Raw genomic sequence first — 23,784 nt, forward strand, 5'->3', positions numbered from 1 at the left:
ATCCCAGGAATGCAGTCTCTGACAAAAGGTTTAAAATACATATTCACAGCTATGATTTAGAAGTCAAATTGGTAGATGACATAAGAAAATTAAGAAAAATATGGCAGCCTTTAGGTCCCAGATGCCATGTTATTCTCAAATTTGCAGAGTTCTAAGAATTGGGAAAATATCAAAGTGTTCTAAACAAGAAAAAATATTTGACAGTTTTATTCCTTCGCTCACAAATCACTTTTGCTTTGCTCTTTTTAAGTTCTTCCCTAATGGCGGCCCAAAGATGGTTCAACTTTGGTAGTGTGACAGCAATTGAAGCAGCAGCTTTTTTAATCAGCAAACCTCTAAATCTTTGAATATTTTGGGGGAGAAACTATTAGCATTCCAGCCTGACCGTATTTTTATTTACTGACTTGCATGGTTATAGAGCAGCACATCTGGAAACTCTCTAACTACTCCTGTCTACTGCTTGAAATGAGCCACAACCACACAGATCATCTGTGTGTGGGGCTGAATGCTACATCGTTACATAACAAGACCAGAACAGAGTATAATAATTCTAACTTTTTTTCTATAGGATTTACTTACCAAAGATTCATTTAATGAGTTGAGACTACAACTTACTTAAAGATGGTATTTTGTTTAATTCTGTATTGTTCATTGTTGTTTTTTCTGGAAATTGCTCATTGTTGTTTCTTCTGGAAATATACACTGTACCATGTAGAAACTCCTCCGAGGCTGAGGCTTCACCTAGATACGTTAATGCAGGTGCTGCAGAGAACCCAGCTCAATGTGATTCCTTCTAAGAGGGGAGCTGGCCCTAAAACGATTAATGTCCTTCGCTTGCTTTGGAATTGTGTTCCCAAGTACCCTTCCTTACAAGAGTTTTCCTTATTGTCTTCCCATAAGTGCAATAAGTAAAACAATATGTTCTTAATGTAGTAAGTATCAGGAAATTATCAGGGAACCTAGAGCAGTGCACTTTCAAAAATTAATCTTGAGAATTAATTTACAAAGTGGAAGTATATCCTAGGGATAAATACATAGCTTTAGAGTGAAAAAGAGAATCAAAGGCCACCTCTGCCATTTCCGAGCTACATGACCTTGAACAAATTGCCTTCATGCTCATATGTATAGAATGGAAATAGCAATCCCTACTCTAAAAACTTATTATCATATGATATCACTTATATGTGGAATCCAAAAAAAAAAAAAAAAAAGAGCTACAAATTTTATTTATAAACCAGAAGTAGATTCATGGAAATAGAAAACAAACTGTGGTTACCAGAGGGGAAAGGGCAGGGAGGGATAGACTAGGAGTTTGGGATTAATAGATACACATCACTATACGTAAAATAAACAAGAACCCACTGTATGACACAGGGAACTATATGCAGTTTCTTGTAATGAGCTGTTACAGAAAAGAATCTGAAAAAATTTAGAATTAGACCATTATGTTCCATCACTTACTTAAAAACTTAAGCAATTTCCAAGAATAAAAACTTGCCACTGACCACATGGCATTAAATGACCAGGCCTCTGTCCACTTCTCTGGCCCCTTCTGTCACTATCAGCTGCTGCCTTTATCATGTGCCAGCCACTATCACCACCCAGCACTGCGTTCAGTATCTTCACGTAGGTCAGGTTGAAATCGGCCAATGTAGGAATATTTACACCACAGAAACGAGCAAACCTGGGTGACTTGCTTCTAAAAAGCAGTTGCCAAACATTTACAAGACATTGGCAATGCCAGTTAACCTGGCCCCTTTAAAAATGTCTACCTTTTCCTGCCTTCGTCCTTTGCTTGTCGGTCTTGCTGTCTGGAGTGTTCTACTTTGTAGCTGGCTGGGGTATTTTTCTTTTTCTAATTTTTAATGGGATGAGAGCACTTTCACATCTTGGTTATTTTGTCATTACATTGAGGTCAAACGTCAGCTTCTCAGAGGACTTATTTGACCACCATCCAGAGGTCCCACCTCCCCTCTCTCCATGGCCACCGTCTGTCGCTTTACTTTGTTGTGATTTCTTCTTAACACCAATTGTTACTTAAGATTACATGTTTATGTACATATAGTATATATGTATACTACATATATATGAGTGTGGATAGTTTCTTTCCCCCAGCAATAACTGTCATGCTTCCAGTAGAATGCAAACTTCCTAAGTCTTATTCAAAACTGAATACCCAGAAACATCCAGACTAGAACTTGTAACATAGCAAGTGCTTAATAAACTATGTTGAATGAATGAATGATTTAATAAGTGAAAAATGGTGGTAATTTGTTATCACCATCCTGTTATTTTAACACGTAGACATTATTTTGTATTTATTTACCATACTTTTATTTAGTTTATTGTTGTGTGTTTATCACTTGCAGGTTTTTCAGAATACCCACCAAAAGGAAAAGTGCCAATCTTTTTTAACTCATGGCTGAAATTCCAGAAGTTTTCGCTACATTGGTTGTGGTCATTCAAACTGACCCCTCCTTTGAAAAGCAGCACAAGTGTTTAAGGCTCTGGGGTGTTTAGTGTGATGTGATAAATTGCAGTCATATGTAAGGACCCACTGAAGCATTTTATGGCTTTAATTCAGTTTCAAATGCTTAAAATACTGCTGGAGCTATATTCCCATGACTCTCTCCTGAACTTCTGGCTCTGACTCAGTTCTGTTATCTGTTAGATGTTTCTAGGTAGCTCTTGTCTCAGCTTTGTGCTGTGCTGCCTACGTTTCTTAATTCGGCTCACTAACTCAAAATCTGCATAAACAGAAACTGCTTTTGAAAAGTTTCGGCACTTGGCAATTCTTTTATACCTGGGCTTCCCAAAGCAACACGGTCTGAGCCTTCCATATCTCCCAAATATCCAACACCTTTTTCGCTACAAAAAATATATCCTACATGTAGCATTTGGCTCCACATAGCTTAATGATAAAGGCCTATGAATCTTTACATAAATGTAATACAAAAAGGTTTGCTTGTTTTGAGTTTTGTTATGAAGATTTTGGTGTTCAGATAAAATATTCCAATAGCTATGCATCTATACATGTAATTTTTCCAGGTCTCTTAGAAAAAATATTTTAACCTTTGATGATCTTCTGCCCTCACCAGTAAATTCAGAGTCCGTGAGCCATTAGTATCTGCTACCATTCTTACAAGGAACTAAATTTATATACAAAAAAAGCAGCAAAATTAGATGATGTGACAGTAAGGGGATGTTACAGGTAAAACCCAGTGTGTCATGTGGAAGGATTTTAAAAGACAACTATATGTGAAAAAAACTCTAAGAAAACTCTGACTTAAAATGATAATTTTATAGCCAGAAGACTTTTTTTTTTTGGAAATGAGCCAGTCCCTTTCATTTTTGAGGTAAGAAAGTTGAGGCCTGGAATAATTAGGCAGTTTGCCTCTTTGCAAAACATCGATTTCCAAAAATGCAATTTTAAGAAAGCCTTTCTTCTTACCATTGTACTCTAATGAATAAAACATTCTACTGTTATTTTTCTTTTCCAAATAAATAAATAAATATTTCCAAATATTTTAGGTGAAGTCAAATCCATTGGTATCAGTCATTTCAGTGCTGATGGTTTGAAAATAAGCTTAAATTTAGGCATTGTTCAAATTAAATTGCTAAGTAGGAGAAGATATAAAAAATTCAGTAGGTTTTCCAGGTAGAAGATAATATTGCCAATTATCCCTGCTAACTGTCGTCTTTCATTTATTAAAACCTAACTATAATGGGAATTTAATAGACCTTATAAGTGAATTCTGTTTAGAGTCAGTGAGACTCCTGCACGTCTGCGGGCAGTACTGGTGTGTAACAAGTATCTTGACAATGTTTTGTCGGAAAATATTTACGGAGCGGTCTCTGCCAGGTATTCTTCTAGAAACTGGAGATACTGTGGAAAAAATGACAGTCTCTGTCCTCATAGAAGTTACATTCTAGTCAGAAAGAGAGACAAAATGTAATACATAGACCAGGAGTTACATGAGATGCTATGGGGTTAAACAGAGCAGTTAAAGTGGCTAGAAAGTAAGGAACTAGAGGCATTGTTTTTAATAGTCTAGTCAGGACAGTGAAATGTGAAGATTTGGGTAAGCAGCAGTTGCTGGCAGATGAAACGGGCTGGAGGCAGGGATCAAGTTGGCTACATCCAAAGACAAGCAAGCGGGCCTGGATGGCTGGCCCCGAGTACAGGAGAGGAAGAGTCTTGGAAGATAAGGTGGGCCGAGGCTGGATCATGTGAACATTTCAGGCCAGGGCAAGGAGCTCTCATTTTATTTAAAGAGTAAGGTGAAGCCTTGTTAAGACGTGGGACAGGGGAGTGACGGGAGACTTTGGAAAGGTCTGGTTTCGTGGCAGTGGTGACTACAACAGGAATAGAAGTGGTGACTAAAAGGCCTCACCAGCAGTCCCGGAGAGACATGATCGTGTTTGACATTGGGAGACAGTGTGAGGCGCTGTGAAGGAGCTAAACATTGTATCCATTTTGAAGGTTGAGCCAGTAGAACTGGATGATGGAATTGGAGGTGTAGGAAATTAGGCAAAGGGACAAATCAAGTGTGAGTTCTAGAATACTGGCCTGAGAAATTTGGAGATGGGGAAAGAAAAGATTTTTAGGGTGAATTATCATTAATTATTTTTTGGATATATTGTATTTTAGATAGTACGATGTCTCCACTGGAGATGCCAGGTAGATAGATGTTAAAGTTTAGGTCTCAGGGAAGATGTCTGAGTAAAGATACAACTTGGGAAGTCATATTTTAGATGATATTCATTCTGTGCATACTGAGTGCTTGTACGTACCCGAATTTGTACTATACGGTCATCTCATCTAATCTCACAACAGCCTTGTAAATTAGATACTATTATCCCAATATTATGGACTAAAGGAAAAACAAAGATAAAACTGAGTATTAGAGAAGGTAAGCAACTTGACTTGGACTGGCAGTCAAGTCAACAGGCAGCTGTTAATCAGTGAAAACAGCATTTGAAGCCACTGAACCTGATCGAGGAGACCATTTCTTAAACATTACTCACTGTTTCCTACATATTAGTTCATCTGCCACAATATGTTTTATGTAAACCGTGTTTATAAGAGTTGCTTCTCTTTGGATTAAATATTATTTTATATTAAAAAGAACGTTGGTTTTTGCAAGGAAAAAGGAAACAACTTGTGGTTCTCTGTGATTAAAACAGCTCGTAAAATAAGACTATGAATTTGAAATCAAAGGATTGCTGTTTTCATAAAATCAGGAAATGATTTGGGTTTTATAAAGGGTTTATAAAGTATAGTGCAAAGCGAATGTTAAATATTATACTAATAATATGCACATACAATGAGTCAGTATTTGCACTTAATTTAGGGATGGAATATTAATCTGTGCACATATTAAATATATTCTCTTTACTTATCTGTTTTCAGTCTAATATACTAAAGGGATATAAAGATAATCTGGCAATAGATTTGGCCCAAAAGTTTAGTTATGAACTGCCTATGTGTCAGCAGAATTAATAGATCTGAGGGGAAAAGTTCAGTTATTAGCATTTCTAATTAAGGGCATTTATCATCTGACTGAAAGAGGAGAATAAACCTCATTCTTATGCAGGGATTGGAAATTACTTTTTAATAGAGGGAAACACGATGCTTTTATAAAAGTTAATCCTAAAAATCTAAAAGGGCTAATCACCATGCTTTATTTTCTTGGTGAGGCTATAATGACATTTTGAATTCATACTATCACATTGTTCAGTTGAGAGGGTCACTGCATTGCAAATGTTTCTGCAGTCAAAAGAGAGGTCAGAAGTGTGGAATATGGCATTTTACATCTAAAGAGAGTTGTTTTTGAAATGTCCCAGGAAGACTGCATTTTGTCAGTATCATTTGTGGGAAAGGAAAATGTTGAAGAAGAGCTTGCCTTGTCTGTTACGATGAACATGCTTAATGATGAAAATTGCTTGAAAACTTTCCGTAAGGCACCAGTGAATCCATCAATTAAATTCTGCCAGGGTTATCTTCAATTACCAGAAATCACTTGCATTTAACTTAATTATACATTTCAGTTGAAGGCAGTTTCGTTTATTTCCATTGAGGTGTTTGTCTTAGATGAGAATTTTGTTTCCAAAGTTGATAGTTGGTGATTGTTTCATTTCCTCTTATTTCTAGCAAGACTTTGTACCATACCTGTTAGTGACGTAAGTACTATTATAAATCATTTACTTAAATAATTTCCTTTAAATCAGCTTCTTCTTAGGAAAAAATTTCCTATGTAGAATTTCATTTGTATATTCACAGGATAAAAATACAAAAAAAAAGATGATTTTGCTTCCAAAGTTCCATTAAACAAGTGCTAGAATTGGCGTTATTACATAAGAGCCACAATTAACTGCATAGAATTAAAATTTGATAAAATAATTTCAGTCAACTTTTCATTTACTGAATTTAACCTGTAAATCTGAGTAGACAAAGGAAACCCAACTTTGAAATGGACACAAACTATTTGAAATATTAAAGAAAATGTTTATACTACCTAAAGGACAAATGTTAAATACAGTAGAAATTAACATAGGCTTGTTACAAGGACTTTTTTTTTTCCTTTTCAAAAGTCCTCTAATTTTATCTTGTTAAAACTTAATCATTGGTGTAACTTATTTTGATAATTATTCTGTAAATATATAACTTGGTATTTTCACTAAGTAGGTAGGAGGCAGGTTACATTTAGAATTTGGTGACTGCTTCTGGTATTTCAGAGTTTCAACATGTGTTGAGAGGATTTTTTTTGAAATGTTGTCCAAAAAGTAATTCCTCATGACATGCTTTGTGTGTGGGATAATATATTTAATTTACACTATATTTTATTTTGTAAATTTTAAAAAATTGTGGTAAAATATATATAACATAAAGTTTACCATTCTAGCCGTTCTTAAATGTACAGTTCAGTGGCATTAAGTACATTCACATCACTCTTCAGTCTCTTTTTCCTAACATTATTAAGTAATTTCTTTAGTTTTGCTTGTCAGTTCTATTCAGTAGGAAGATATATTAAGAAATACAATATTTTTGATAAAGATTCCTGCAGAAATGATTTAAAAATAACATGTTACTTAAGTGTGTATATACCTAGTTTATATAAACATATTTGTAGAACTAATTAGCAGTAACATAAAATGAAAATTTTAAGGCAAAATCTGTTGGTCATATTTGAACTATTACATGCTTATTTGCTTCATATATTTTCTGGATTCAAATTTAAATCTAACCACATACTTAAATGTTAATATTGAATTGGTGAGTTCAATACATTTTTAGAGGATGGCTTACTTAGTGTGAGAAATATGTGTTTACTTCATGGGTAAAAAGAAGCTAATACTTTATTACAACAAACACACAGCCAGTCAGGGGACCCATTCACCAAATGTTTGATGTCAGGAATGAAATCGGCTTTGTTGCAAAGCAACAGATTTCAGTTAAGCAAAAATTCTATTGGGCTGAATAGTTTTTCATGTTTCAGTAAAGTATGTTTAATTTATAGGGGCTAACATTAAAAACGTAAAATGCCTGCAGTTTGAACTTTAGATATTTAGACTCATTCATTACACTTTTTAAAGTATTTTTTGATAGACCAGTTGCCTGGAAGTTTTTTCTTTTTAAAATCTTAAAGTTTCCTTGAACTTCATTTTTATATATTTTGACCTTTTTTGAGCCACCATTGTTAAAAGGCAGTGCCAGTTTAATCATTTCCCAAACTGAAGAGTACAAAATAGGACTTAGACAAAGCTTGGAACTACCCACAGTATAATGGGCTATCAGAAGATTAAGCTGTGAATAGTGTGTATGTGTGTATGTCTGTGTTATGTGTGTGTGAGCTACGTTTTTGCATACTTTTAAAAATGCTTTTAAGAATCATATGTATTTTTTACTATTTGCTCTAAAAATTTCAGAAGGCTCTATCAATTTATCATGTTTATTTTACATTTATATATGTACATACATCTATCACACATCCACAGATGTACAACATATACAGTACATATAATTTTACAAAATGAAATTTGAGGTTCCTTTTATCATCTGACTTTTAATTATATTTCCAATGTCCACTGTATCCTCCTCACCTTTACAAGTATACATTTCTGAGATCTTGACCTTTTATATATTTGTTTCGTCAGCCCTTTTCATTGGCTCACTGTCCTCTACCAGGAGTCTGGGTCATTTCATCCTACCTTTCTTTGCTGTTTGCATCTGGTTCTCATAAACCAATTCCAGAGGAACTGAGTAATCTTGCCCTATTATGCCACTACCTATGTAATTCATCATTATCAGGTCTATCCAAGCTAAACACTGGCCCCTAGGATTCTGATTCTTCTCATGGGATTCAGGATTAATTGGGACCCTCTGTTTATAAGTAGTAGACTATCTCTAAAACTTTGACCTTTGTCTGTGGTCCTGTTCTCTGCCCCTAGCCCTAGGCTAAGGCCTGTATTCCCAGATGCATATTTCTAGAAGTGTCCCGCTCTTTGAAGTTCCAGCCATGTAGTCACTAGACCAGATTTCCATGTATAGAATCAAAGGAGAAGTCAACACACATTGAGAACAAGGCCTGTTGGCATGCATGATGGGTTTATATAAAGATGGATTAAGGCATTATCCCTTCTCTCAGCTTATAACTTAACGGCAGACATACACTGAAATAATATTGATGATGGTGACGATGATGATGATGATAATAATAATATAGAGTTTCAATAAGAGTGGCATAGTTTTATCTGAGCCTAATGAACTGAGAAAATATATTTTTTAAGGGTTCAAAATTGGCTTTCTTTTGTCTGCTATGGCTGATTGTAAAAAACTTGCTTGAACTCTTTGAGTCTAAAGCTTTTTATTAAATAAAAATTAAACAGTTATATGTACTCCATGAATCTATATTATGAGTAATACATATATAAGAGTCTCACACGTTTATATCTGGTATCAAATAAGTGTTCAATATCATATATGTGTTTATATGTATATGTGCATGTGTTTTTCAATTTATATATAAATATGCAGACTAAGTTTACACAGAATAATGAAGCCTTCAGCTTTTGACATACTAACTTTGAGGCTCTCTAGAGCAAGAGCAGACAGCAGAGTCAGTTGGATGTATCAGTTTAGAGCCAGCAGAAAGTTCTGGGCTGAAGATAAGGTAATAGTAAGCATGTAGCTCTTTACTTGATATATAACCAAAAAGCTATTGGAAAGCAGGAACGTAAGCACCAAGACCACTTCTTCTCATAGTTAAGAGGAAAGGTTCAAAAACGAGCGCACAAAAACAGAAGAGCAGCAACAACAAAACATGGCTTCCTCACTTGAGAGGAAGTGCTAAGACCTGTGTGGGCCAAGGACTAGAGAACTCACGTCGTTCATCTTAGAAGAGGGACGTAGAAGTGAGACTCACTTAAAATCAGGGGGCATTCCTGTTTTTCCTCCCTTGATTTCATGTTTCTGCCTAAAGCTGAGAGGCAGGGACTTCTGGTGCTCAGGCTGTAGCGGACAAGTCTGAGGCCAGAGCAGGCTGTGCGGTGGGAAGCCCTACCCCCAAGGATAAAAGTGAAAAATATTGGGGGCAGAATTCAGGGCGAGTTAAATCTCAGCAAAAGACTTATAACTGTAGAACAATGTCTTTATAAGGTTTCCTTGTAAAACTGGAAGAGATCAATGAGACCGTCATGCACATCCCTTGGGGCAACTAGCAAGTGGGGCCGCTGGAGAGACTGTGCTTCATTCCGTCAGTTCTTGAAGAAAATAGGAGGCGAAGAAGCCCAAGTGCTTTTAAAGTGGGTTGTGGCTGCTAACAAGGAAAGAAGAGGGGACCCTGGGGATGGTTCTTGGCTTGAGAAATTGTCACATTTGGATGTGGGATTACCTACGGGGCCACTTCTCAAACCAGAACCATCTGCTGTTGCTGGTGTGCTTTTAAAATCTTGTGAAAAACTTAGATATTCTGTGGTGTGGAGACCATGAGATTGAACTTGCTGAATATTTTCCTGAGTAAACAATGTTTTTTGCTTACTAATTCAGAAAACACATCAGCAACAGTATTTATGTAGTTTATAGACACGGAAAGAAATCACATGTTCCTGACCAAATGAGTTAGTCACCGTTACACGAGGTTTTCCATATGTGTGTCATCAGAATACCAAACACCAAACACCATAGAATGCCAAAGATAAAACCTGTCAGTTACTGAGTTATTTCTTAACAAGTTTAAACATTGTTGATTAGAAAGCATATTAGAAATATTCAGGTCTTCTTTAAAACTCTTGGTGCAAATTTTTAAATTTTGCATTTTTAAATGTTCAGCTCAACATAGCTTCCACACAGCTGTGCAAGTTTTGAAAGCTAAGTGTCTCATATTGTAACTTAAGAAATCATTAAAAGGAAAGAATGATTCAAAATATTTTCCTGAAAAAAATACCATATGGTTGACTTGAAAGTTTTGTGGGGGAACAAAAATCCTGGGAACTATGACACAGAAATCTGTAAGATTAAACATGGGCCTTTCCTATTCAATATCTTGTAGTAACCTATAATGAAAAAGAAGATGAAAACAAATACATGTATGACTGAAGCATTGTGCTATAGACCAGAAATTGACACAACGTTGTAAACTGACTATACTTCAATAAAAAAAGAATGCACATTAAGAAAAAAAATTCTGTGGCCAGCAGTGTATGAGTGCCGAATTAGATGCCATCCAGAAAATAAAGCTCTACCTAGGATACCTCTGCACAAAACAAACAAACAGACAAACAAATGTCAATTCCTCCCCCCCTTTTTTTTTTAAAACACATACAACAGCAAAGAGTAACACAGAATACATTTTAACTCTGCACCAAGCAGTATTCTAAGCACATTACTACATTTCTCTCAATACCTCTTTTAGGGTAAGTTCTTCTCTTATTCTCATTTTGAATATGAGATTTGGTGAGTGGAGTATAATGTCAGTAAAAGAGACAAAAGAGCCCTTCCTGTCCTCCCATCCTTTGCCTCTGAGACCTGGATTTAGTTATCCCCTCTCTCAGTTCATTGAGTGTACACCCTCCTTCCCATGCACAGATATCCAGTTAATTTTTTTAATACAATCAGTGGAATATTGACACCATTCAGATCATTAACTTCCATTTCATCAAATTGTATATAATTAAACTTATATTCAAGAAATGTAGCCCCAACACTGGCCATCAGTAATACCCCAGAAAATACTGATTTTAGCCTTACATGCCCATTACGAGAAATTCAAAATCTGTGGCCAGACTGGTATCCCCAAATGCTCCACAAACTTAAACTGGATAATAACTAGCATCGCTCCCAGATGGGCCTTTTTCTCCAGCTCCTGCCTCGTGCTGGTCCCTGGGATCAGCTTGTCCAGAGTCCCACTGCATCTTACTGAGCATCACCTATCCAGCTGCTCACACCTTCTGGCTCCAGGCCAGCACTGAACAGCCCCACATCCCAGTCACAGCGATCACACCCCAGCTCCATTCCTCATTAGGTCTGTGGTCCTAAAAACATCACTTAGCCTTTCTACCCTTCAGCTTAATTACACATAAAGTCGAGATAACAGCTGTACTAACTTATGAAGAATAGATGAGACAATTTACGTGAACTTGTTAAACCAGTCCTTGAGTACCTAAAGACTCAATAAATATTCACTATTATCATTATTAATATGTTGAGTGAGATTTTTAAAGTATTATTCTGATGTGCTTCTACGGTGTCTATAAGACTTCCACATCTATTTTGGGTGTGAAATATTTGGGACATCATCCTACCATCATGTAAATGACTAGAGAAAAGGCAGTTATGGTATTTTAATATTTATAGTTGATCATACAGAAAAGCAAAGAGTGAGGACTAATTTTCCTTTCTTTAATGTAAAATCAAACACCTAAAAACTAAGATGTCTACAAGTATGAATTTAAAAATATGTTAATGTAAGTAGAATGCTTAAAATGAATTATCTTACAGAGAAAGATGCATATGGCAACAGATACCAGCTTGCAACCTAAATTCAGTTGCACAGGTTTCTGGGCGGTATCATGCCTTGTTACAGGGGCCGGTGCAACTGGTCATGCACGTTTTTCATCAAACACAGGGTTTGAGTTTCCTTGTGCAGAGCACAAAAATAACAGATCACCAAAACCATTGCATTTCATAGTTTTCTGGTCTATTGATTTTGGTTCCTGTATCTTTGAGCATAAAAGCTGATTGGTACTATGCCTTCAGTAATGACAACCTAAGAATGCAGGAAAAAGTTTGAATGGTAGTAAGGAAATATTAGCAAATCGCAAGATGATCACAAAAAATAATATTGAAAGGTTGTGAATCTCATATCCACTCTGTGATAGTAAAAAGGTACTTCATAAACATTTTGCAGAAAAACAAATGAGTGAATGAATGAATGGCTTTATTTACAAAATGTTGACTACTAGAAGTAAGTAGAGTTTAAACGTCATATAATGGGAAATAATTTTATGGGACAAGAAGTATCTTAAACAGAAAGTGAGAGTATCCAGAACTTTATTTTATTGTAGGTAAACAGAGTTAAACAAATCTTCACTATTTCTATTTAGAGAAATTAAAGTTTGAAAAATGATTTTGAAAACACAACTAAAGGCAGATGATTTGCCATTTACTTGTAGGACAACCCGCAGAATCTAATCAAACGTGCCGTCTAACCTCCACCACAAAGAGTCTGCTAACCTTGTGCAGTGCAGACAGTGTACTCCAAGGTTTAGTTAAATGCTGGATTTTCACTATATGTTGATAACGGAACTGGAACAGGACATAAAGATGAATTATCTCACATGTATAAGAAATATTAAATAAATGCAACAAAAATGATCCCCAGTCAGCTCATCACTGTAACGTTTGCAGCAAGTAGGAGATTACAGTTTTGACAGTTCACTTGAAGCTTTCCTTTTTTTTTTTTTTCCTACAAACAAATTTTGGTTAGTACAGAAAAGGGGATTTAAAGTCCTCAAAAGCCCCGTTGAATTTTTTTGATAACAGCATTGATAGTCGCATCTAGGAGGGCAGTTTCTCCCTTTGCTGGGTCAGCGGGCCAGCGATTCTGGGCCCGGGGGTATTCTCCACATCTGGCGCGAGCTATTTTACTGTAATTTCAGAGAAACGAACAGTGCCTCTTTTGTGACATTTAAATGACATTGTTGTGTTCTACGTTGCCGGATCGGCACCCTTAAAATAGAACAAGAGGCTGACGTACTCCTTTTGTGCAGGTCACTAGGAAAGAGTTGAAATACTAGTTCCTAAATAAAACATTTTTTTTTTTTTGAGCAAAGCTAAAAATCATTCAATCACTTGTCTATGTGTTCACAAATTTTACTTTGGAATGTTTTCTAAATTCTCTTCAGTTGTTTTGCCTACAGCTAGTTTTTAAATTTGCTATTAGGGATACATTTGGGAGTTGGAGATTTGCAAAGGTTAACCACTATATATAAAAATAGATAAAAAACAAATTTCTCCTGTATAACATAAGGAACTGTATTCAATATCTTATAACAACCTTTAATGGAAAAGAATATGAAAACTAATATATGTATATATATATATATATATATATTTGCATGCCTGGGACATTATGCTGTACATCAGAAACTGACACATTGTCACTGACTACACTTCAATTTCAAAAATTGCTATTGTTTTTGTTATTTATGAACATGAAGACTTGATTTTCTTTTCCTTCTAGGATCCCCTGCCCTGACTGGAACTGGAACAATCAATGTCATAGTAGATGATGTCAATGACAACGTCCCCACTTTTGCCAGTAAAATGTACTTCACAACAATCCCTGAAGATTCACCAACTGGGACAGATGTTTTGTTGGTAAATGCCTCAGATGCTGATGCTTCAACAAATGCAGTTATCAGGTCAGTACATTTTCCTTTTGAAATTTTGATTATTTTTCTCATTAAATGTTAGTCTTTGCACTACAGGCATATAATGCTTAATTTCATTAGAGGTTCCCTAATATGAACACATAGCCCCTCAGTTATTGCTGAATAATCAACTATGCCTAAAATGAGGATTGCAATAACAATGATTTTATTTATTGTTCTAAAATTTCCTTATTTATTAATTTTATTTATATTTTTATTATATCTCATTATTTCATAGATCAGAAATTAGCTCAAGGGTCAGTGGGAGATTCTTCTGTTTTATGTGGTTGACTAGTGTCTTTTAGTGGTATTTATGTGGACGGATGGTCTGGAGGGTCCAAGATGTCCTCTCTCACACACCTGTGCCTTGGTGGGAATGGTTGTAAGGTTAAGTTCAGTTGGACCCCTGTCTCTGATCTTGTGGTCCCAGGACTTCTCAGTGTGGTTCTTCAGCAGAGTAGTTGGACTTCTACATAGTATTTCGGGTTCTGAGGACCCCAGGTAAAAGCTGCTAATGCTCTTACAGACCTGGAAGTGGCATAGCATCACTTCCAAGTACTTTGTCGAAGCAGCCATGGTCAGTTCAGATTCACTGGGAGGAGAAATAGATATCATATCTCGATGGGAGGAGTGTCAAAGAGTTTTTAACCCACAATAACCCCAGTAAGAACGCTTGTACCTTCTAAGTTTAAAATAGTTTATTTTACTCTACTTAAATCCTTTCAAAGTTGGGGAGGACAGTATGGCACCTTATTCAGAGAGAGTGTGAAAGCAATTGGGTTGTAACATTTGGTTGATCTAGCTGTGTCTCCTTATTCTATACCAATTCCAAATTTTAGGGAATGAAGATTTCCAAATTTTCCAAAAAAAAAAAGTCTCAAAGACATAAACATTTTTACCCCCTTACATCAGCCCTACCTTCTATACACTGATATTAGGTAAATTAGAGTGGGTTAGATGGCTATAAAAGTAATGGGTCAGAAGAGGGAATTTGAGAGCTCAGAGGAATTCTTGGTCAGGGGTGGCCTATGCATATTGATATAGTGATGATTTGGTTAATGATTTGTTTCATTTATTACTAATTCCCTATTTAAAAAGTCATTCTGGGAAACTGGCATTAATTAGTCTCTTCCTGCTGGCAGAGATCACTGAGTTGGGTAGGAGGACTCCAGGTATTTTTCAGCATTCACTGAGTTGCTAGTAGGAATAACAGTGATGAACAAGACGAGGTTCCCACTTTCTTTGAGCCTGCCTTCTTTTTGATGTAGATAAATGACTATAAACTAAATACAATCATTTGGAATTGGCAAAATTTCTGCCCATGGTCAGAGCTATATACCTGTTTGGGTCCCTGTGCTTGGTACCACCCAGGAAGAGAGAGGCAACTTCAACTTAACTTTTTCCTGATATGAGCCTCAAAGGGCCAAGAAATACCACTTCAGTTTACTTGTCCTAAACGAAAGCACAGAAATTATGGGATCCATGTCCTAAGAACTAGTCGTCAGTTTAATTTTAAGAGCACAGCGTTGGGAATCAGGCTGTGTAGAATTAAATCCTGATTCTACTATTACCAACTAATCACAGGGCAGGACTACTTATTTAACGTTTCCGGGCATCATTTTTCTTACCAATGGAATAGGTATACTACTGGTAAAACTGACGTTGTAGAGTTATTATGAGGAAAAATTAGATACTTAGGTGAGCTAGTTAGAATAAAGCCTAGAACAACAACAAAATGCTCAACTCCCACCAACTCATGCTGTCCTGATCCATGCAAAGCCCTTTGCCCTCTTCCTGTTAGTACTCAGTAAGTTTCTAATAATCATTTTGGAAGAGATGTCCTGTCCACTGGAGTGTTATAATATAATAAAATCTCTGTCTTCCATGCAGAGGAGTCTTCCTCTAAACACAGCATGTAGAATATTGCCAGTCAGTAGCAGGACGTATGTACTCTCATCTGAGATGTCTTTACTCCTGCATGTGAAGCTGCAGGATCACAAGATTGATCCGTCCCTCCAGATGTTAGAATGAAATGCCATGCTGGTGTTTTCTCCTAGTGCATGTTGGAGTTTTACTGCTCAATGTTCTCCTATGTTCGTGAGCAAAAGTGATCAATGTAAAGTTAGTCTGTGTTCACATTTTCAGAATGCTTCACAGGGTTGTACTTGTAGATCTGATGAGCTTGTTTTGATTTGATAGTATGTATTTTGGTAGTTTGGTTGACTGGTTGGATTTTCTTCTTCCTTTAATATCAGAGAATTAATTTCATACTTTTACAATTCTTGGAATCTCTGAAACCAGTCTGTGAAAAGTCTTCAAATGACTGCTGTCATATAGTCAGCTAAAACAAAAACTGACGTGATTTTTATCTTGTAAAAATATTATCTTCACTTTTAAATTAACCTAGGCAATTATTACAACTTAAATAAAAAATATTTTCACAGAATAATAAGTAATTATGCCAACCTAAACTTTATTTACTCTGGCCTGATATGTTTTTAATGGAATATATATTTTAGATGTTAATCACTCCTTCCTATTCATGGAACCTCATTTTCTTCTCTGGTTAACAGAGCTATTGTGTATCGATTTTTCTATTGCCTGCGTAAGTATTGCACGTATAAGATGCTTACCCAACTACTGATGGGCTCTTGTATAGCACAGCCCTTTATGTGACATAATTTTCCCATATGGTCTAACATGATCTTTTGCACAGCAGCTACCCAACAAATATTTATTTATATTTTTCTTTCTACCCAACTTATCAAGTTAAACGTTTTTATGGATGGTGTACAAATTTTGAGTTTTATACTTCCCATCACTTTTAGTGTTTTCCTCTCTGGTAAACCAGCCTGCATTGATTCCTAGTCTTTATCTGATTTATATCTTTGCTTCCCAAATACCCATTTCAGAATTTAGCTTTTGTATTCCTTTTTTCTCCCAACTGGTAAAATCTCCATGCAAATCTCACTTTTAATTCCTTTGTGTCATAACAGTGGGGAAAGTCACATGACTATATTGACAGGGCCAACTTTCAAAGGTAAATCCCTTACTCTGTGCTCTTAATCCCACCCCATTCAATTTTATTCAGATTTTTAATTCAACGAGTACTGCATTTCTCTCTGGATCTTCAAGTAATCTCTCTTCTCTGGATCATATCCTTGTCCCTACAGAAATGCTCTGAATATCTGGCACTGAGTTCTGGTTCCTTTACTTGCTTACATGACTTAGAAAAATCATGTTAGTGTCTCTAAGCCTCAGTATGTCCATCAGTAAAAGTGGAGTTAAGAATGGCTACTTTTCAATTTGTGAATTAAATACATGTTGACCACCTACTATGTGCCAAGTAGTGTATATGGAACCAGTTAATATGCGTAAATGTCTCTAACACTTTATTGGGACATGAAAGTCACTAAATTTATGTTAGTTTTTTTCTTTTTGTCATCCTAATGTCTATTTTATTCCTAATATATTCGTCCTTGAAAAATGTCTGTAGCATAATAATGACTGGCACCTAAATAAGTGTACTAAATTAATGATTCTAGTGTTCTTTAGCATTGCCATTTTTGCTCACAGCATTTTACACCACATTCTTGAGAGGGTGAGTTACTACCTCAAAGTTTTTTCTGGGCATTTATTCATGAAAATCTCTCAATCAAATTTTCTCTTCTATTGCTTTGCCAAAAAAGACTATCCAAAGGTTCTGCTGAAATTTATCAAGTCTGGTGATTGCTGAGTCTTTATTCTCCTTTACCTTTTGTAATATTTGCACCACAGGTCATCCTTTCCTCTTGGCATATTTTTTTCTCCTCAACACCTGTGTAAATGTTATTTCTTACTTCTTGCCCTGCGTCTCTGACAACATCTTCCAATTTGCCTTCTATATCCCCTCTTTCTCTCTCATCAAAGTAATTTGGACATTCCCCACACCATGTGTCTCAATCCTTTCTTTCCTTTCTTTATTCCTCTGTGTGTGTGTGTGTGTGTGTGTGTGTGTGTGTGTCAGAGAGAGAGAGAGGGAGGGAGGGAGGAAGAATTTATTTCCCTGGCTGCAGCCCTGTAAAAAACTTACACAGAAGACTACGCAGAAAGCCTCTAAATCTGAACAATCACCTCTGCCTCCATCCCAGAGATTCCGATTCATTTTTATAACTCTCTAGGAGATGCCTCTACCTACAGGTTCTGCTGGAATCAGAAGCACAACATGTCAGAAACCCCTAACCTTCTCTATTTCTCATCTTGGCATTCTTCTCTCTTTTAATGATGCTGCCTTACTGTCTTCATCCTCCCATCTTGATGGCTGAGGGTCATCCTCTCCCGCTTATTCAATCAGTGGACAAGTTCTCATGTTTCTTCTTTACTAGTGCCTCTGGCACTCATTTTCTCCTGTGCATTTTTCCTGCCAAGGTCCTTGTTCAGTCCATAATTACATCATGCCTGAACTATTATAATAAAAATTAACTTGCTTCCCCAATCCTGGTTTCTAATCCTTGCAATCTGTATACTGCACTACACTGTATAATTTTGGAGACCTCACCATGTCCTAGGTATTTTGTTAAGTTCTGAGGCATTAGGCACTCTAGTTCTTATAAGGAGTGCACTTTAACATAGAAGGTAATTTTGCAGACTTGTAATTATAATACCTTGTAACAGGTATATTCTAAACCCAGGATAGGTGGAGAGAACAGCCTAGCCAGGGATACCCGTGGAGATCAGTAGAAGCTTCAAGTCACTGATGATTTTTGTAAAGAGAGAGAAGTGGTTTACAGACAAGTAAGGGGTGACAGACCTTCTAGGCAAAGACAGTGGCAGGTGCCAAGGCCCAGAGCTGTGCAAAAGCAGCAGCAGAAAAGCCAAGCTGTTCGGTGTGGCCAGTGGCTGTTAGGAACGGGCCTTGTTTGTACATCATTCGAGAAAAATCCCATTTCTTTCCGCATCTAACGGAAGAAACAACTGAAGTGTTTGAAGTTGGGTAATAATAACATGATTAATTTTACTTTAATAAGGTACGTAATACTTTACATGTTATGAGTCCTCTCTCAATGTTGTAGGAAGTCATCTGGATACAGCGAAGCCTGAGTCAGTGAATGAAAGGGCCGTGGCTGTAACATGAACTGACTTGCTCAATGGCTCAGCTTTCACAGTGATACCACCCCCCTTTCCTCAGAATCTCTCAACTTCCAGTTTGCCCATGGCATAACGCCCAGTCTGCATATTCCACTCCATAAACGGCCCCGGCATCTTTCCAAGCTTATTCTGCACAAATCTTCAATATAGAGCCAGACTTTCAGCCTCACCAGGTCACTTTCTGCTCCTGGGGAAAGTATCTGTGTTTTCCCAAGCATTATGGCTTTGTTCAAGTCCTTCTCCATCCCTTCCCATTCTGCAAACCGCAGCCTGCAAGTTAAAGTTGGTGCAGTGCCTACTTTTGTAAATAAAATGTTACTGGAACATCCCCATGCCCATTTGTGTATGTGCCTACGGCTGCTTTTGCATTATGATGGCAAGTTGAGTGTTGCAGCAGAGACCTGATGGCCCAAAGAGCTGAAAATACTTACTAATGTGTCCTTTATAGAAAAAAAAAATTCTGACTCCCAACTTAGAACACTTTAATTCTCCCTTTGCAATACTATTGTAAGATGGGTAACCCCTTTAAAACTTAGCCTAAATTTATCCTTCTCCTTTTCATCATTCTATTCAAAAGTGGTCTCTTTGTCTTCTGAATTCCTAAAACAGTGCTTCTGAGAAACTGTATAGCACTTAAACATACTGCCTGGTTTTGCATTTACTTTTCCAAGTATCTCTCTTGCGTCTAAGGATGTAAACTTGAGGACAGAATTTTTAATCTACTTATCCATGTCTCTAGCTATTATTACTTCATCCCTTTAACTGAATATACAGATGGATTATAACAGATTATATATAATAGATTATTATAATTACGTACATAGATATACTCTGTTACGCGTGTAAGCCTAAATATTGACTTCTTGTCACATACTAATTACAATGGCGAGTGCATTTCATAAGAAATTACACTTAATACTCAAACTACCAAATGAATGAAATGCATATATGATCAGCACTTTGTAGAAAAGACTCAGAAAGGCTAAGAAATTTTATGAATGTAAGTACTTGAATGAGATCAAAATCCATGTCCAGGGAAACTGTGCTCCAAAGTATAGTTTCTAAACTATTACAGAATGACTAGATTCCAGCAGTGCACAGTGCAGTGCCTTATGATCCTAGTAAATCTCAGGAAGAGGCAAAAAAAGCTTCAAAAAATCAAATGGGGATATTTCAGCTTTATACATGCAATGATGATCAATTTAGATTTTAGATAATAATGATTTGTTTACGCCAGGAATTTGAAACAGTAATTTCTTATACTTAGGTCAGAAAATAAATTAACTCATTTGTTTGATTTGCATCGAACTAAATCATTATAAACCAATTTTCCATCGACACGTCTGAGCGAGAGTCCCTTTGGGCCTTAGCTGGGAGCTACCGCGTTCCTGGTGTTCCCCACGCCACCCCCACACACACCAGGCTGCACCCTGCCTTCCTTACACTGTAGGATAATGGAGAGCATGCGTGTTGAAGTCATAAAGACAAAAGTTCAAAGTCTGCATCTACCACTTATAGACTGTATACTTCTCTGTGCAGTTATAGTAGCCTCCCTGAGGCTCAGATTCCTCATCTATAAAAAATCGAAAGCAGAACCAAACTGTTAGGATTGTTCTGAGGCTTAAATGAGAGTGTATATGAAAGGCCTCGGAGTGCGCTTGGTACACACTAAGAACACAAAGAACACAGCAAGACGCTGCAAATCTGTTAAGAACGGCATAGATGCTTAGGTGCTGGGAAGATGGCACAAGACACCAAGTGACAAAGTGCATCACCTTGAAAGAAATTATTGTGGATCAGAGAAGGCAGGAGACAGAGCTATGGAAGGATGAGAAGTGAGACAAGACTCAAGCAGGGGAGGCGGGGAAAACCTGGGCTCATGACCTTGGCAGTCTATCCAGTACCTGGTCCCCATGCTTCTCTTTTCTCTTTCTTAACTTGTAAGTATGTCTGCTTGAAACTGGTATTATAGATATTGTGAAATATTAAAGAATATCTCATATTTAAAATGCACTTATGAGACACTTGAGAAACAAGGAAGGTCTAGAAAAAATTAATTGTATATCAACATGGCAATTTATTCCTTAATTTTTTTAAATAGTTAAATATATTACCTACTTTTAAACAGACACTCTTATGCACAGTAGCATAAAATACAAGGCTCCTTAATGAATTATTTAGTTCAACCTGAACTAGAACAGACATCATTTGCCTTTCAACACACTGTTCCGTCTAATATACCACAGTCTTCTCATATACAAAATTTCCAAATCAAATTTGCATGGCATTTTGCATCCTTCTTATTTTTATTTGTGAGTGCTTAAGGGAACAAATATTTGATTGACCCTTGATCTTTGCTGTCATAAAGCTGTAAGAAAGCTTGAGGCACTATGAATTACTTTTTTCCCACTATTAATTATTTGGTTATTTCTACAACTACTGATAGAAACAAAGTTTCCCAAAATAAAGTCACCTGAGTCTCATAATCCAGGATTCTACAGACTTCCTTGACAAGGCCAGGCAATATGATTATTTCATGAGTTCTGCATTTCTAACTTTAAGAAAACGTTTACAAAGCTCTGATAGTTGTATTTTGATAAATGGAATGGATGTCTTCTACTGTATATGGGTGGTACTGATACTTGATAAAGAGTCCCTTCTGGCCCAGAAAGTGCAGCCAGTATTCACTCACTCCTGCCCTCAGCATGTGGGTATGCCAGCAGCTGTTCGGATCTCAGTGACAGCAAGCACTTTATCAATATTGAAACACTCTCAACCAAACTCCCTCTCTATTCTTTTTCTATTCAGCTATCATTTTATAGAACCTCTATTTAAAAAAACACAGCTCCCCAATAGTCCATATTTCTCTAAAAAAAGATGAAGATGCCAAAATGTTTGTTTCAAATCATGAACTTTAAAACAGGAGGAATGTGCACTCTGCTGGCTGGGATGTAAGGTTTTTTTCCTGACATTTCTGTTAGACACTTGCTGTTGCTATGTTTTTATGGACACAAACCAAACTACAAAAGCATCAGTTAGTTCGAACAGGGGCATTTTCTTTGTTGGTATAAAGGAGAAAACTTTTAAAGACATCTATTTCCTTGCAACCCTCCAACTTGAAAAACTATGGACCAAAGCCAGTTTCTGAATCTTTGAGCTTGGCTACTTCTTTCTGAGCTGATCTCTCGGTAATATATACAGATAGCTTTTTTTTCCTTCAGAAAGAAGAGAGAAGCTGTTCTCAGTGGAAACTCCTGCCCGCTAACCAATCTGGCTAGCATCAAAATATCCATGAAGATGTCATACCTCTCCTTACAACAAGAAAGCAAAGCAGCATAGCCATATGAGGAACAGCAAATGAGAGAATCAGTAACTAGGAATGTCTCTGTATAAATAATCAGTTCTTGAGTTGTTCTGGATCATCAGTATGTGTCAAATACACAGCGTTTGGTCTTTAAAGAATAAGATCTTCAACTGATCTTTTCTGGTTTATTATGGTGCACAGAAGAAAAATAATTTCTAGATTCATTTAACAGATGTTCATTTGTGATGCTGGCCACTAACCACGGTATTAGAGCAAGGCTCTGATTTATGCTTTCAGGCTCGCTTATTTAAAACACAGTAGTCTTCTGGGTATATCCTGGGGACTTGCATGATTTGAGAAGCACACAGACCTTGTGAGGACCTGCTGGAGGTCATACGATGTCTCACGATAAAGATCATTAATGTGATGTTCTGATAAAGGTGAACTAGCCATACCTTTCATTGTTGTGTGATCTCACTTGTAATGTTTTCCTTGACATTTCTGCCCAAGGTTTTAAATCATAGTGAATAGATGTTACAGCATTAAACCTGGAAGAAATATACCCATGTCTGCTCTCTGTTTTAGTTATAGGATCATTGGTGGAAATTCTCAGTTCACCATCAACCCATCCACAGGACAGATCATCACCAGTGCATTGCTAGACAGGGAAGCAAAAGAGAATTACACGTTGGTCGTCGTCTCCAGTGATGCTGGGTCTCCAGAACCTCTTTCCAGCTCCACCAGTGTGCTCGTCACTGTGACCGATGTCAATGACAACCCGCCAAGATTTCAGCATCACCCATATGTCACGCACATCCCATCTCCTACTCCTCCAGGTAACTAGACCTTCTCCGAGGTCTCATAGATAAATAAAAAACATAGATTGGAGATTTTCTATCATTGCATTTTTGTTACGTTTACATGTACATTTCTGATAAAACCTAAGTTTGCAAATCCTATAAAACCCAATTCTTGCCTAAAGAAATTGAAAGAACATTGAATCTTTTACATTAATTCTTTCTTCCCAGACCAATTGTGTTTAAGATTTTGTAATTGCTACATCTTTCCCAGTGCTGTTTCTTAATTTTACTTGAATATTGCTAAATATTAAAATGGATTTCACGTCATAGTCAAGGAGGGTTCTGTGCTGAAATGTAATTTGTGTTCCCCAGTAGGAGGGGCATTATTTCTTTTTTCATGCCCTACGCTAGCACCTGAAACATTGTCTGTGAGGTAAAAAGCATTCAACAATATTTGTTGGTGGAAAATGAATATTTTATTCAACACTTCATAGATAGATTTTCAAAAGGCTCACTGAAGGAATCATTCTAATTAATTATTACTATAAATACTATTTTATTCTGGTTTTGATGGGTGTAGTCTTTTTCTGTTAGTAAGTGTATGGAGATGTTAATGAATCA

At 36.6% G+C, this 23,784-nt stretch overlaps 1 protein-coding gene across 1 annotated transcript in view; it reads left to right on the forward strand.

Moving 5' to 3' along the window:
* Nucleotides 1–23,784, forward strand: part of FAT4 (FAT atypical cadherin 4) — a 156,678-nt gene that overhangs the window by 91,063 nt on the left and 41,831 nt on the right. Inside the window, 2 exon segments of the mRNA XM_032463083.1 lie at nucleotides 13,743–13,923; nucleotides 22,949–23,199. Coding sequence (XP_032318974.1) covers nucleotides 13,743–13,923; nucleotides 22,949–23,199 — 432 coding nt within the window.

The sequence above is a fragment of the Camelus ferus genome, chromosome 2, assembly GCF_009834535.1.
Source record: "Camelus ferus isolate YT-003-E chromosome 2, BCGSAC_Cfer_1.0, whole genome shotgun sequence".
In the NCBI taxonomy this organism is placed as follows: domain Eukaryota; kingdom Metazoa; phylum Chordata; class Mammalia; order Artiodactyla; family Camelidae; genus Camelus; species Camelus ferus.